The sequence below is a fragment of the Trachemys scripta genome, chromosome 2 (assembly GCF_013100865.1).
Source record: "Trachemys scripta elegans isolate TJP31775 chromosome 2, CAS_Tse_1.0, whole genome shotgun sequence".
Classification (NCBI taxonomy): Eukaryota; Metazoa; Chordata; order Testudines; family Emydidae; genus Trachemys; species Trachemys scripta.
This window is the reverse complement of record NC_048299.1, coordinates 238614451-238631194: the sequence shown is the minus strand read 5'-3', so window position 1 is coordinate 238631194 and position 16744 is coordinate 238614451. Positions and strand designations below refer to the sequence as shown.

General features: G+C 43.3%; 1 protein-coding gene across 1 annotated transcript in view; it reads right to left on the bottom strand.

Moving 5' to 3' along the window:
* NECAB1 (N-terminal EF-hand calcium binding protein 1) overlaps nucleotides 1-16682 on the bottom strand; it is a 129827-nt gene extending 113145 nt beyond the window's left edge. Inside the window, exons 1-2 of the mRNA XM_034763243.1 lie at nucleotides 16167-16682; nucleotides 6849-6873 (exon numbers count right to left, since the gene is read on the bottom strand). Coding sequence (XP_034619134.1) covers nucleotides 6849-6873; nucleotides 16167-16265 — 124 coding nt within the window. The 5' untranslated portion in view covers nucleotides 16266-16682. The remainder of the gene's footprint in view (nucleotides 1-6848; nucleotides 6874-16166) is intronic.
* Nucleotides 16683-16744: the final 62 nt, after the last annotated feature.

Here is a 16744-nt window from a genome sequence, read left to right as displayed (position 1 = left end):
GAACCCCACCCAGTACAGTATACTTTTGCATCCCCTAGACCTGGGGGGGATGGGGGAGGGCACAGGGGGATGACAAATTTTTTTGTTTCACAGGGAATTTCACAAATTAAAAAAATAAAAATTCTGTTTGAGAATGGGGGGGGGGATTGAAATTTGCTATAAAATGAAATCCTGAAAAAAATTCAGTGCAGGTTGATTGAAAGTTTCATTTTGATTTAGACTTTTTTTTAAAAAATGATATAATACAATGTAGAATCATAGAATATCAGGGTTGGAAGGGACCTCTGGAGATCATCTAGTCCAACCCCCTGCTCAAAGCAGGACGAATCCCCAACTAAATCATCCCAGCCAGGGCTTTGTCAAGCCTGACCTTTAAAACCTCTGAGGAAGGAGATTCCACCACCTCCCTAGGTAACCCATTCCAGTACTTCACCACCCTCCTAGTGAAAAAGTTTTTCCTAATATCCAACCTAAACCACCCCCACTGCAACTTGAGACCATTACTCCTTGTTCTATCATCTGCTACTACTGAGAACAGTCTAGATCAGGGGTCAGCAACCTTTCAGAAGTGGTGCCGAATCTTCATTTATTCACTCTGATTTAAGGTTTCATGTGCCAGTAATACATTTTAACATTTCTAGAAGGTCTCTTTCTATAAGTCTATAATATATAACTAAACTATTGTTGTATGTAAAGTAAATAAGGTTTTTAAAATGTTTAAGAAGCTTTATTTAAAATAAAATTAAAATGTAGAGCCCCCGGACAGGTGGCCAGGAGTGTGAGTGCCACCGAAAATCAGCTCGCGTGCCGCCTTCGGCACACGTGCCATAGGTTGCTTACCCCTGGTCTAGATCCATCCTCTTTGGAACACCCTTTCAGGTAGTTGAAAGCAGCTATCAAATACCTCCTCATTCTTCTCTTCTGCAGACTAAACAATCCCAGTTCCTTCTGCCTCTCCTCATAAGGCATGTGCTCCAGCCCCCTAATCATTTTTGTTGCCCTCCGCTGGACTCTTTCCAATTTTTCCACATCCTTCTTGTAGTGTGGAGCCCAAAACTGGACACAGTACTCCAGATGAGGCCTCACCAATGTCGAATAGAGGGGAATGATCACGTCCCTCGATCTGCTGGCAATGCCGCTACTTATACAGCCCAAAATGCTGTTAGCCTTCTTGGCAACAAGGGCACACTGTTGACTCATGTCCATTTTCTCGTCCACTGTAACTCCTAGGTCCTTTTCTGCAGAACTGCTGCCTAGTCATTCTTTCCCTAGTCTGTAGCAGTGCATGGGATTCTTCCGTCCTAAGTGCAGGACTCTGCACTTGTCCTTGTTGAACCTCATCAGGTGTTTTTTGGCCCAATCCTCTAATTTGTCTAGGTCCCTCTGTATCCTATCCCTACCCTCCAGCGTATCTACCACTCCTCCCAGTTTAGTGTCATCTGCAAAGTTGCTGAGGGTGCAATCCATGCCATCCTCCAGATCATTAATGAAGATTTTGAACAAAACTGGCCCCAAGACTGACCCTTGGGGTACTTGATACTGGCTGCCAACTAGACATGGAGCCATTGATCACTACCCGTGGAGCCCGACGATGTAGCCAGCTTTCTATCCACCTTATAGTCCATTCATCCAGCCCCTGCTTCTTTAACTTGCTGGCAAGAATACTGTGGGAGACCGTATCAAAACCTTTGCTAAAGTCAAAGAATAACACATCCATTGCTTTCCCCTCATCCACAGACCCAGTTATCTCATCATAGAAGGCAATTAGGTTAGTCAGGCATGACTTGCCCTTGGTGAATCCATGCTGACTGTTCCTGATCACTTTCCTCTCCTCTAAGTGCTTCAGAATTGATTCCTTGAGGACCTGCTCCATGATTTTTCCAGGGACTAAGGTGAGGCTGACTGGCCTGTAGTTCCCCGGATCCTCCTCCTTCCCTTTTTTAAAGATGGGCACTACATTAGCCTTTTTCCAGTCATCCGGGACCTCCCCCGATCGCCATAAGTTTTCAAAGATAATGGCCAAAGGCTCTGCAGTCACATCCGCCAACTCCTTTAGCACCCTCGGATGCAGTGCATCCGGCCCCATGGATTTGTGCTCATCCAGCTTTTCTAAATAGTCCCGAACCACTTCTTTTTCCTCAGAAAGAAAGGTCACCTCCTCCTCATGCTGTGCTGCCCAGTGCAGTAGTCTGGGAGCTGACCTTGTTCATGAAGACACAGGCAAAAAAAGCATTGAGTACATTATCTTTTTCCACATCCTCTGTCAGTAGGTTGCCTCCCTCATTCAGTAAGGGGCCCACACTTTCCCTAATTTTCTTCTTGTTACTAATGGTACCTGAAGAAACCCTTCTTGTTACATCTCTTGCTAGCTGCAACTCCAAGTGTGATTTGGCCTTCCTAATTTCACTCCTGCATGCCTGAGCAATATTTTTATATTCCTCCCTGGTCATTTGTCCAATCTTCCACTTCTTGTAAGCTTCTTTTTTGTGTTTAAGATAAGAAAGGATTTCACTGTTAAGCCAAGCTGGTCACCTGCCATATTTACTATTCTTTCTACACATTGGGATGGTTTGTTCCTGCAACCTCAATAGATTAAAATTAAAATAAAATAAAAAGATAAAATAAAGTTTGTTTTGAAACAGAAAATCAAAACATTCCTTTCTCAAAAAGGTTTAAACCGAACATTTTGTCCATATAAATATGATTTTTTGCAATTTTTTTCTTTCAAAATGAACTTTCATCATAATGTTTAGCTTTCAATTAATTGGCGTCTGTCGGAAAATTTTCAACCAGCTGTACTCCTCCTGCTTACCCTTAAATCATTGGCATTTCTTACTTACATGTTGTGCTCCCTCTGTGTAAAAGAATCAGGCACATGTGAGATTGCCAGGTATTAAAACAGTGTTGATCTAATCCATACTTTGCATTTATGGAGATCACCATCAGTTATCATCAGCCCATTGTGGTATGAAAATGTGAACTACAAATATAGCTTAGTCACCTGATCTTGTTGAGAGCATGGATATTTGGTTACAACTGGAAGAGTTCAAAATTATGCAGTGGTATGCATGTCTGAAGTGGTACAGAGGCCTATCTAACCTGGCCACTTTAGCAAAAGAAACACAAACCAGCTGAATGAAAGGTTAGAAAATACTCATGAAATTTAGTCTTCTTCTTATGGGAATATGACTATTTAATGGTGCAGTTTATAATTTAGAGCAATATTTAACTGTCATAAGGGTAATATAGCCATTGTAGCATTTGTGAGTGGTGATAATTATGTTCTTATTTAACAGCAAGATTTCCATGCTCTTTGATCTCTCATTTCATTTTGTTTTTAGAAGAAGTCCTTTGGGGTATTCAATATCATCCAAGGCTAGATTACAACATTTATACCAAGGAGTTGTGCTATTTCACAATCTATTGAGTAGTTACCTAGCACGAGTAAATACTGCCGTTCTGTGAACAAAATCCTGTCTTTTGTTTAGGGAGCTGTATTAGGGCGGCTGGTGGGGTAAGGTGGAATAGAGCAGTGACAGCGACAGCCGTGCATTCTGCACAATATACACTTTGCAGTTGCATGGCAGGATGACTTGGAGTAAGCTGGCACAATGCGGTGCCAATCTCATTTTAGTTCTCATTTGATCAGGAGCAGCACATGTCCCTGACTAGCTCATTCGACTGACTACATCATAGGGGTTAGCAGGAGGGCAAGACATATCTCCTATCTGTTGGACATGGGAAGTGGACCAGTGCACTGGCTGAGTGTTCCACCTACTCTTCTCTTGAATTCTAGAGGGAGATCATGTCCTGCCGCTTTGCTAGGGAGCGGGAAGGGAAGATGCTCCTTGTGCCTTCTTGCTTCCCAGAAAGCTAGTTCAGGACAGGGCAGGCTCTAGCCTGTAGTGAAGAAGTCAGTTCCCAGAACTGGTCATGGGTGATACCTGGTTCATGAAATATGCTAGATAAATTCTTGATGCATTTCCTATCTGATTGAGACTGGAATGTTCTATCTCTTTGGATATAAACATTGACCTTTCATTAATAGTATTTTTAGGGCAATACATTAAATCAGGACACTTGCATTTGAACTACCTAGATTAGTTTTCCTACTACTAGTCAAGCTGTAACTAATAAGGTTGCTTAATATCTAACAGACATATATTTCATTAGTGTCAGGATACAGTTCTGATATTTTAATTTCTCACTGAAGGTAATGTAAAAGATTGCTATGATTTCAAAACAGCACTACCTTAACAATATGTGCAAGAACTTCATACATTACTGCAACAAACATGATATGCTAATATAACAGTAAATCAATATTTGGTTTCCTACCATATTGAACAGGTGTCATTTACAATGCAAAGCACCCAGTTCACAAAAAATATTTTGAAACATTTGCCGACAACAGCTTAAACATGCTATATATGTGGCCAGCCTTCTAATATCTGCCTTCCTCAAACAGAGGCTATCTCATGGCAAAGTCTTAGAAACACATCTGATTGCTCTTAGAGTACATCTACATTTGAGCTGGATGGTGTAAGCCCCGGTTGAATACACTTACCTGAGCTAATTCCATTTGAGTTAGCACACTTAAAAATAGCAGTGTAGCTGGGGTAACATGGGAGAAGACATAGGCTAGCTGGCTGAGTATGAAGCTGGGGGTCTAGGCAGTTACCTACTTGGGCAGCTATCCCAAGCTGCTGCCCATGCAGCCCAGGCTACACTGCTACTTTTAGCATGCTAGCTCAAATGGAATTAGCTCAGGTAAGTGTATGCAAGCTGGGACTTAGACTATCCAGCTCAAATGTAGACATACCCTTAATGTGGCATGAGCGTTTACTCTGCTAAATCACAAAAGAATGGACGTATGTTGGGTTCGTTGGCATTCAGGGGTTGAGCAAACATTGATACAAGTACAGTTTCAGTTTCTGATTTGTTGAGTCAAGTTAATACAACTAACGTGGTTGAATTATCACCTTAGAATCAGGATGTTCTTTCCCATGAGTTTCTCCTTGCTCTAGTGAGATCAAGGGTTGTGAATTTCAAAGACAAATTGCCTTTAGGATTACATGCCGTTGGACTATGCTGGGCTAATCAGGTTTGTCACTGACTTGGGATTACTTCCCCCCTATTTGAATTAACAGAGTATGGACAATGAATTAAGGAGGCAATGAATTAATTCATTGTCCATACTCTGCTATTCTCTCACTGCGGGAGTGCAGGGTCTTGGCTGTCATAGAACCAGCTGGTTCCACTGTGCGTTGGGGCCAGGGGGTATGGTTCCAAAGGATCAGGAGACAGATCCTCAGCTGGTGTAAATGGCCACAGCTCCACTGACAACAATGGTGCTCTGACAATTTATAGCAGATGGATCTATGGCCCCAGATGTTTTCATCATATGTGGTCCACAAGCAGCAGATCTCCATTAGACTGAGGTCTACAGACTAAAAAAGAGTGAGAGCTGCTGTATTGGAATATAGCATTTAGGAAGAGCTTCTTCCCACACCCCCCGCCCTCCAGCCCTTGAATGTGCCAAGATACTATCTGCAAGGTTTATTTCTATTTATCTTAGGTACTTACATGGTCCCCATCACCACATGTATTTATCCTCACAACACCCCTGGGAGGTAGGGAAGTGCTATTAGCCTAATTTTACAGATGGAAAACTGAGGCACAGAGCTACTAAAAGCAGGGGACTGGACGAGATGACCTTTCGAGGTCCCTTCCAGTCCTACGATTCTGTGACTTACCCCAGCCATGCAGGAATTCTGTGATGGAACAAGGAGTTGAACTTGAGTTAAAACTAGAACCTGATCCTGCAGCACTTACACTTGTATTTACAAGCCCACTGGTTTCCCTGGTGGTGGTGCTCATAATGCAGTGGGACTGCATGTGTGTGTCAGGGCTTCCAGTATTTCATTCTAAACTTACTGTATTTTACCTAATGGAAAAGCATCAGTCCATGTTAATGGAAAATCACCAGTCCATGCTAATATACCAAGAGGGTTTTGTATTACTATGAATTACACATGATTCAGGTCATTCATCCTGCCTTCTGACACATGGACAGACAAACAAATATCTGAAAACTGTGGGAGGAAAGCAAATTTGATTTGAGGAAATATATTTAAGTATTTTAAAATTGTAGAAATTGAGCTATTTGTAATATTTAAATGGCATTTGTAAACGCAGTTACTAATAATACATATGCGTGCAATGAACAAAGATGCTAGTCAAATGCCTAAGCCAAATTTTGCCTTTGGGTGCATGTGCACTTAATTCACTGAGCCAAATACTGCAGCCTTTACTCAAGCAAAACTATTGACATCAATGGGAGTTTAGCCTGAAAAAGCAAGATTTGGCCCAATAGATTCTGTGTGCACATAGCCAAAGGTAGCATGTGTCCCCACATGCACAGACAGTTCTTCTTAGAAGAGTCTGCCCGCTGTATGTAAAAGAACAATTGGTAGTTAGCTTATAAAATTAATTGGTATTCAAAATGGCAACCAATTTTACCACCGGAAGGTAGCTGCTACACTCTAAGGCCTGCAATAAGATCCACGTGGACAGACCCTTGCACCTGTGCATAGTTCCATCATCTGCAATGGGACTCCATGCAAGCACAAGGGTCAGCCCAGACCCAATTGCCAGATCAGGACAGAAAATCATAAGCATCAAACATCATGTGTCTGACTTCTAGAGTGACAGCTACTACACTAACAAAAGCCAGTTTTCATTTGAATGTGTTCAGTGCAGCCTAGTTTATCAAGCATTAAAACACAGGTTTGGGTATGACAGATTTTTCTGAAGAGAAAAAAAGAGTCAGAAGTGACTGGTCTTACCATTTTTGTCTGCTCTTCTCAATATCTAGATAGAAAAAGAGAGAAAGGAATCACTTTTTGCATACACTGTATGACACTGCAGATTTTAAACAATGAGCATTTGCTTTTTTTTTATTCCACCATCATATTTTCACAATGCGGTAGCAAGAGAAGTCCCACGTTTGCTTTTGTCCCTCTCTCACACTGAGCTTTCTTTAACTCCAGTGCTGTGCACTCATAAAACCAGGGCCATAGTAATTATTTGTATTTATTTATATATATAATATTGCTGATAAGCACGGACACATCTTCAGGGTTATACATATATATCACTGCAGTTATACACAGCACTTGTCAGCAATTAAAATTGGAAAATAAAATCTCTGCTCTGAAGGGGTTATAATCTCATCCACAAACAAACTTGCACTGAAATAACTCAGTTGGTTTTAATTTGTGATTTCAGTGCAAGTCTGTATGTGAACACTCATTTCAGAATACAAGTATCTTATGTCAATTTAACTTGATTTAGTACCCATAAACTAAAAAGCACCCGGACTTTCACCAAAATTACTAGAGGTGTGAATTAAAAACCAATTTAATTATTTTGGTGCAAGTTTCTATGTAGACCAGCCCTAAAGGTACAAGGGGTGGTACAAACAATGGACAGAGTGTGGGTGTTAGAGTGCAGTCAATCCAGGACCCATGGGTTGTTAGTGATTTAAAGGAGCAGAGAGAGACTGTGTAATGGAATGTTAAACTGTATTATACTATTCATCCACTAGGTGACATTGTGTAAAATACCTTATTTAGATCGACCACAGCCATACCTGGCAGAGCATTAAAGGATCTAATGGTGAACATGTCTGGTATGTATAAGCAAGCTCTGTAGCCAGTCCATATCTGGTACAGAAGAACATGACATGGTGTCAGGAGTAAACTAAGAACAGAAATAGAAAGAAAACAGCAGCAAAGGTTGCAGACAAAAGAAATAGCAACAAAGGTTGCAGGATCTTGTTAGGCCCAAGAAAAAATGGAGTATAGAACAGGTTGTTTGGCCAGCTTAGCCAAAGTTAGGCTAACAGTAGTTGCTGGGCCATTCCTGTCTCTCTGTGAAACATGAGGACATGCTTGCTTGCGCTTCAAAGAATGAGATAAAGGGGGGGCCGTATTCTTGTACCAAATGTACTAGGAACGGTTTGTTTGGACATATGGAGACTTGCAGTCTCCACTCCCTGTTTCTGTTCTTAACTCCCTCCTTTCTCCTAGTTTCTGGTGCATGACAACAAAGCTCATAAGAAGTTGCTGAGGCATCACGAATTGTTTGTAGTGTCAAAGAAGATAGATATGCATAAATATTAGAAGCTTTCTAACTAATAAAGGGGGATTGGGTTGCTTTAACTATGACGCGACGGAACTGTCTATGTAATCTCACTAGTTATTGTAATCGTGGCTGGTTCTCTCTGGAGACGGGCCGCTCTCTCTTGTTGTGTGCACTCTTCAATAAAGAGCTTGTATTGGACCTTGCTGGTGTTGCCTGTCTCTCACTCTGCGGTCAGACAATGAACCTTGCCGTCTGGGTTAAAAAGTCCCCGACAATCTCATCAACAGGCCATTCGTCAATGCTTGAGAGAATTCTGCTTTGATAAACCTTCAGAATGATCAGACTGGAACAAGATTTTGCATTATTACCAAGCTATACAAAGAAACTGGAGATACACAGGTATCATCTTTAATATATGGTATGGGGAAGCAGGCAGAGCATATTTTAAAATCATTTGACTTTACTGAATACAGTCACAAAGATGACTATGAAAGGGTTCTGGCGATGCTTGATGAATACTTTATACCTCGGAGAATTGTGGTTTATGAAAGAGCATGTTTTCATCAGAGAATTCAGTTTCATCAGAGAATCATTGAATGTTTTATTAGAGCGCTGCATGTATTGGATAAAAATTGTGATTTGGGGGAATAGAAAACATGAAAATATCAGACAAGCTGGTTATTGGGTTAACAGATAAAAATCTTTCACAGCAGCTACAACTGAAGAGAATTAGCCCTGGCCACAGCTATACAGATAGCAAAACAGTCAGAATTAGTTAAACAATAGAACAAAAGGCAGGAGCAACCTGAAAAACCTGAACCTAATCTAGAAGCTATAAATGAACATTTGAGTGTTTAAGTCATTATCATAAAACGCCTGAGGCAGGGAAAGAGAACTCCCAGGCTAAGAGGGACAAATTCCAGCCTACATGCACAAGGTGTGGAAAAAGTCATATCCCAAGATATGATGCACATGCAGCCAGAGGTGCGCTGTGTAATACATGGACATATGGACAGTTTGCAGCTCTTTGCTGCACCAAAGCAGTAAGGGAGTTAACTCAGATTACAGACAATCAAGAGTCATTGTTTCTGGCATCTGTCACTTGTGATGACACAGAGCCTGCCTGGAGAGTGAAACTGAATATTTTTGGCAGGACTACTGACTTCTAAATTGACGCAGGAGTTGAGGTCATACTCATCTCAGAAAAGGCTTACAATCACCTTCAACCCCTTTCAGAGACAAAGTCACTCGATACAGCTCTGACTACCCCTGGAGGTATTCCGAAGTGCATGGGCCACTTCACCACCAAAACAACTTACACTCCAAATGCATAGCTTTTGTCTTTGTATGTGACCAAAGACCAGAAACCTTCTCAGCCGCAGTATGGCACCCACAATGGGCCTAGAGAGAAAGGAGGAAGAACTCAGTGGAGGATTTGATGATATGGGGCTTTTGAAAGGAGATCCTGTACAAATAAACTTAAGAGACAACGCTGGATCATACAATGTACAAACACCTCTACCCGAAAGACCTTGGAAGAGACTTGCTGCAGATTTAGGTGAATTCAGAGGACATCATTACCTGGTTGCCGTGGACTATTTTTCCTGATATATAGAAATAATGAACTTGAAAGACATAACATGGTGCAGTGTTATTGAGAAACTGAAGTGCACTTTTGCTCACTTTGATATTCCAGAACAACTAGTGATGAACAAGTTGCAGCATAATTTAAGTCATTCTGAACAAAATATGATTTTAATCATATCACTTGGAGCTCTCAAGCAAATGGAGAGGCTGAGAGAGCTCTACAGACAGCCAAGAAAATCTTAGAGCAGGAAGATCCATTCCTTGCTCTTCTAAACTACAGATCAATACTAATAGTAGCTACTGGATATAGTCCAGCACAACTCCTGATGGGAAGACAACTTAGAACTACTGAATGAACTACAAGGATGAATACATCTGGGGTGTACAAGCAAGCTCTGCAGTCAGTCGATATCTGGTACAGAAGAACTTGACAGGATGCTTCGGGAATGCGAGCTGGGAGGCTGCTGCAAACGTAAGAGACTGTGAATAAAGACAAAGGGTTAAGACTGGGCAAGGGAGCAGTCTGCCGAGAACCTTTTGTGGAGCAAAGGGATCAGACTGGGTTCAGGAGGCAGTGAGATCAGATATGCGGGAGCAAGTTTGTGCATTGCTTTGAAAGTGAGGGGAAGCTTGAACTGGTTGTGGATGAAAAGGAAAAAAACGAGTGTAGAGATGTAAGAATGGGGAAAGCATGGTCAGGAAAATGGCAGAGGAAGATGCTGTTGCCAGCTGTGTTCTGGATGGACTAAAGTGGGCGAAGAGGCCAGGAAGAAGGAGCTTACACTAGACTAGGCAGGAATTAAATAAAGAAAAATACATTTCAAAAGGGAGCTGCTACCATGGTTTGCTGTGGGGAGAAGTGATACAAAATTGAAACATGTGGAGTGTAACTACTTTGCATCATGACTTTTACTAAGAGATCTAAATTCTTATCCACAGATGGTAGAGGCCTGTATTTACCCCACACTGCAAACGGTGCATGTCCCAGAAGCTGTCTAAATAATCAGGATGAAATGTTGGACTCCTTGTGCAAAGCCTGATTTGGGGACCTAGATGGAAGATAAGCAGATGGATTCTTCCAGCCCTCCTACCATCCTGAAGAAAGAACACAAGTAGCGTGAACATCTGGGATGAAATATAATCTGTTTGTGGCCCTCCCTACACCTGCCCCGTGCAACATTTTGGGCCAGTGGCTCTGTGCTATGCTCAGCATTCCCCCTTACCCCCAGCCAGCCCACCCACAAGCCTATTTCTGAGTATCTTGGAGAATGTCACTCTGGAGCAGTGCTCCATGATGCACGGGTGTTTGGAATCTTCCCTCCATAGGATGCCTCCACCCCAGCACAGTGGTTTCTGTTGCCATTTAAAGCCTTGTACCCACCTGAAGGCAGGCCAAGATAGAAACTTGTTCCTATTGGGATCCGAGGCAACCAGTCAGATAACAGCTGAGCATTATTAACAGGTTGCCACAACACAGAAATGGAAAGCTTCATCTGATCAGAAAAGTTTCTACAGAAATATGTAGGCACACAGAATGGGCAACATTTTCCAAATGTGTGTGAGTACTTATGATAAGTCAAGGCAGGAGGTTTGCTTTCTAAGCCAGTTAGAACACAGCAGATCAGTAACGGTGCAGCTAAGAAGCTACCTAGGATTAGTTTAAATAAATCACCTATAGTAGCATTACTTTATAGTCTTTATTAGAGATTGGACTAACTGAAAAGCCAAGATCCAAGCACCCCTGAAATTTGAGTGTCCTAACCCTCTGTGTGATTGCTTCGCCTGACTGTATGTTGTTTGACATGGGAACAAAGCTTAAAAAAATAAGCTACTGATTCAGATCCAGGACTCCCTTCATAAACTCAGATCTGAATTTTGGGATGTTCAAAATCTAGATTCAGGTCCATTCTGAACTAAATTTAGTGGCTTTAATTAATCTCTGCTTAGTACCTCTGAACAAAGGGGACTTTGCAACTCAGCTCTCAATAGCACGATTGGGCTGCTCAGTTTCTGATTATTTTTTTTAAACAGTACTCTGGAAACACTCTACTAATACTAACACCCAATTGCTAAAGTCTGAGAATCTTAAGCTTGAGAAGGTACTATTGAAAAGCAAAAATGCAGGAGGACAAAGGACTGTCTAGAGCCTTGTCAGAATGGTTTTACACTCGGTAATATTCTTTTAATGGCTAAAATATAACACTAGGGTCCTAGCTGATACTGTGGGTTGGTTTTTTTTATTTGGCAATCAGTATTCGTTTTTCTTCTGTGTTTTCACATGGAGCAAACATGAAAATGTTTCTCCATTTGCCTGCTTCCTTGTTTGTGCACCAGCAACAGTGATGTCTGTAAGAATGTGCATTGTACTGGAATTAGTAGCTGTTAGTTAATATCAGCTGTAGAGACAGCAAGAGAGCTCATGGTTGTTTTGCTTCCTTTTTTAATGCCAAAGGACAGAGAGAGAGAGAGAGAGTTGTGGATTTAAAAAAATAGAAATATTTTGAGATCTAGAGCTAATTACTTGGGCTGGCTATGCAAGACTCTGCCTGATGAAAAGAGGATAGCATGGAGCCCCTAAAGGGGAGACAAATCCATAATGGCAAGTGTAGAAATCCTGCTCCTTGAAGAAAAGGTGCCTGGGTTGAATTGCCTGCTGGGAGAGCCCAGGTAAGCATGGCTAATGGGCTGAATAATGAGAAAAGCAGTGGGATGTATCCAACACAGAGCAAGTGGTACAACCCAGATAAATAGACCACACAACTTATTTGTGCCCTGAGCAATAATGACATATGCACAATGTCCCATTCTCAGCCTCTGTGCAAGTGATTATATTTCAAACAGCATTGCATTAAAGTATTGGAGGCACCAGAAGGCGGGCACTTAGCACCGAACTTGGCTCCTTCAGAGCAGCAGTGCTCAAGCAGTCACTGGAAGGCCATACCGTAATACACCCACCTACAGTGAGTTTAACATAAGGAATCACTAAAGTACTGTATATCAGCATTACCTTGGAGACTCGTGTAATAGATAAACATTAGGCAGAAGATTGGGAGCCCAACTATCATTTACTTACCTTCCTCATTAGGGTGTTTTGAACAGGAGAAACTTTAATTTTCTGTAGCTGTTTGAAGATGAAAGTGCTATATAAATGCTAAGCATCATTATTGGGATGTTACCAATAGGCAGCAGTCAGTTAAAAGAGGAGAACACAGCCCAACCTATCCCTGTATCAACACACAGGAACATGATGTTTGGCTGGATACATGATTACTTTTGTTGGAATTGCAGCCACCCAGATATAGGGAGAATTCAGAAATCTATTATGGCATCCAACCACCGATGTATTTAGGTGGCAATGTATTGACATCAAAGGCAGTTATGCGCCGTATTGTGAGTAGACAGGAACAAAATGTAGGTAATGTTCACTGTGTTGCAATCATACTTGGCTAGTGTACAACTTAAGATCCAGCTTACCTGCCCCCCACCTCCCTTTGGAGGAGATACTTTGATGCTCTTTTTAGGGCCAAACCTTCTGCTATTTATGTGTTGGTCAAGTATCAGAGGGGTAGCCATGTTAGTCTGGATCTGTAAAAAGCAACAAAGAGTCCTGTGGCACCTTATAGACCAAGGGCTGGTCCACACTGGGGCGGGGGATCGATCTAGGAAACGCAACTTCAGCTACAAGAATAGCGGAGCTGAAGTCGATGTTTCCTAGATCGAACTAAGTTTTCTTACTGCGGGTCCACGCGGCGCAGGCAAGCTCCCCCGTCGACAGCGCTTCCTCCTCTCAGCGAGCAGGAGTTCCGCAGTCAACGGGGGAGCACTTCTGGGATCGATTTATCACATCCAGATGAGACGTGATAAATAGATCCCAGAAGATCGATCTCTACCTGCTGAATCGGGCGGGTAGTGTGGACCTAGCCTAACAGACGTATTGGAGCATAAGCTTTCGTGGGTGAATACCCACTTTGTCATGTGTCTGACGAAGTGGGTATTCACCCACGAAAGCTTATGCTCCAATATGTCTGTTAGTCTATAAGGTGCCACAGGACTCTTTGTTGCTTTTCATGTGTTGGTGAATCTTTGTGAGATCACGCTGAGAGGATATTGCCCAATTTAGGATGCTATTATCTTTAGCTGTAGGCTCCACTCGTACTCTTATCCCTTTTTTCTTGCAAACCAGTGATTCCACCTCTTTGTAATGCATGTGTAGAACTCCCTTTTGATTTAAGGAGAGTTATGCACACACACCAAGGGAAGAATAAATCTTGTAGGATCAAAGTGATATCCAGAAACAGCATTTTTATTATGTCTACAGGCCATAAATATAATAAAATGCAATAAAGGGTAGCCCTCTCTTAAATGATTACAGCAGGGATCTACAAAAATCATTAAAAGTAGCCGTAGTTTTTACTGAACGCTCAGTAAAATTGTTGGGAAATCACTGGGAATTTTAATGTGGTCACTTTAGAGGTGTTTATAGATGTAGGGCCCTTAGTGCAAGTTTCATCGTTGATGAATATAGATGTGTGGGCCTATATAGATGTTATGAACCTATATTGTGCTTTGTATTTTGAAGTAGTCAGCAGTGAAAGTTGGTGTAATATAGTGTAAGTCAAATGGAGCTTGTCAAATCAAAAACAGATGCACAGACTGATTCAATCCTGCGAACTTTGCCTATGCTAAGACCTAAAGAGGGGCTACATTGTTAATGTCGTTACACTCAATTGCACAGACAATGTATACGGGCTCAGTCTTGTGCAAGGTGCTGAGCGCTCTGTGGCTGATCAAGCACGTAACCAGAGGCTCACCTTTGAGCACCCCAGTCGTCCTGCTGAATTCAAGTTAGACTCCTGCTCAAGTGCTTTTCTGAATGCTGGGCCTAATCCTGCAGGGTGAGGAGCAGCTCCTGAAAAGGTCTGAGGTGCTGAGTGCCACTTTCAGCAGGGGGAACTGAGGCTGCTTAGCCTCTTGCAGATGGCACTCAGCACAATGTAAGTTAGTTTTTAAATGCCCTCAGTTCCTCTAGAGTCCATTGGGAATGAAGTATCAGAGGGGTAGCTTTGTTAGTCTGGATCTGTAAAAGCAGCAAAGAGTCCTGTGGCACCTTATAGACTAAGGCTACATCTACACTACAGGGGGGAGTCGATTTAAGATATGCAAATTCAGCTACGTGAATAGCGTAGCTGAATTCGACGTATCGCAGCCGACTTACCCCGCTGTGAGGACGGCGGCAAAATCGACCTCTGCGGCTTCCCATCGACGGCACTTACTCCCACCTCCGCTGGTGGAGTAAGAGCGTCGATTCGGGGATCGATGGTCGCGTCCCAACGGGATGCGATAAATCGATCCCCGGGAGGTCGATTTCTACCCGCCGATTCAGGCGGGTAGTGTAGACCCAGCCTAACAGACGTATTGGAGCATGAGCTTTCATGGGTGAATACCCACTTCTTCGGATGCCTGTGGGAATTAAGGGATCCCTGTGCCTTTCAGGAGATACTCAGCACCTTGCTGGATCAGTCGTTCTTGATTATAAGATAAGAAATACAAGTAGCAGACAGTAAATTCCTGAAAGTTACATTATTTTTGGCTCAGCTGTAAATTCAACTGATTTATGGCTGTGACTCTCCCCTGACAATTTCTTCACATCCAGACCTGACTTATAATCTACTGTTATCTAGGTATGTTATTCATTTTCTAACACAAATCTTTGATGTTTAAAAATTCATTTACAGTCCTATAAATAAAAGCAGACCAGATCCTAAACACCTTTTGTCTATAAGCATATGCTCTAAATTATTATTTTTAAAAAAGCAATATGGTCAAATCAGGAAAAGAATATAAAGAGTTAACTGATCCAGAGGCAAAGCAAGACGGTGGAACCTTTTAGATTTCGGCTTTGACCATTTTTCCCTTTAAAGGGACAATTTGATCTGTTCTTCCTTGGGAGAGCTTTTAATGCCACCTTGATTTAGGAGGTATTTCTAACCAGTCAAACCAAACTCACATTATCAAGGTTTCAGCGGTATTCAAAAAAGATGGCCAATATAGTTCTTCCTTAAAAACACCTTTGCATGCGCCTTCAAAACTTTCCATCACCTGGACCCTGGCTCAGTGCAAATCGCAGGGAAACCCAAGGAAATCGCTGCGAGGGAATTTTTCCTCTGGTGCCCCTCTAAGGTTTGTTGTCTCGGTGAGGTTTGCACGGCCTCTCTCCCCCCAGGACGCGGTTTCTAGCTCTGGTTACCTGTGGCTGTGGTCACATTGCAGCCGCTACAAGGATGCGATAGAAAGAGACTGACTCCCGCGTACGCTTGTTTTCACTCTCCCAAGAACTAGCCCCTCCAACCCTGCTGCAACGCCAAGCGGGCTGCGTCCGGCTCAGCCCCACACCCCGGCTGCCCACCGCCCGGAGCCTGCCCCGGACTTACATCGAGGAAGATCGACATCCCTTTGGTGAGCGGCAGGGCCGAGCTGAGCTCCTCGGAGGAATTGGTTGAGGAGGGGGACATCTCCTGACCATCCTCCATGCCTTCTGCCAGGGAGCGGGGGCGCTGCGGCCGTCGTGCCGGGATGAGCTGGGGCTCGGCTCCTGGAGAGACGCTGCTGCAGCCGCTGCGGGAGGCTGCTCACACTGGGCTCTGGCCGGGGCCCCCTCCCCGCGCTCCTCCCTTTGCTGATGGCGCTAGAGCCCGTGTCAGTTTCATGGAGTCACATTGCAGCGCGATCGCTCCCCAGGGACCAGCCCGGCAGGGTGGGCAGATCCCGCCACCGTTCCTCCTCCTTCGCCTCCGTGCAGCCTGGGGGGAAACTCCGCTCCCCCCGGCCCGAGCCGTGATCGCCAAATTACCCGGGACTGGCGCGGAAAACAACAGCCCCTTCCCACGCGGGCTGATGATGTGGCTTCGGGACTGGACATCCTCGACGGAGAGTTTTAGCCCAGGGGAGATGTGCTCCCCCGGGCGCGCTCTCTGCGCCCCTTTGTGCGTCTGCACGGGCGGGGAGCTCA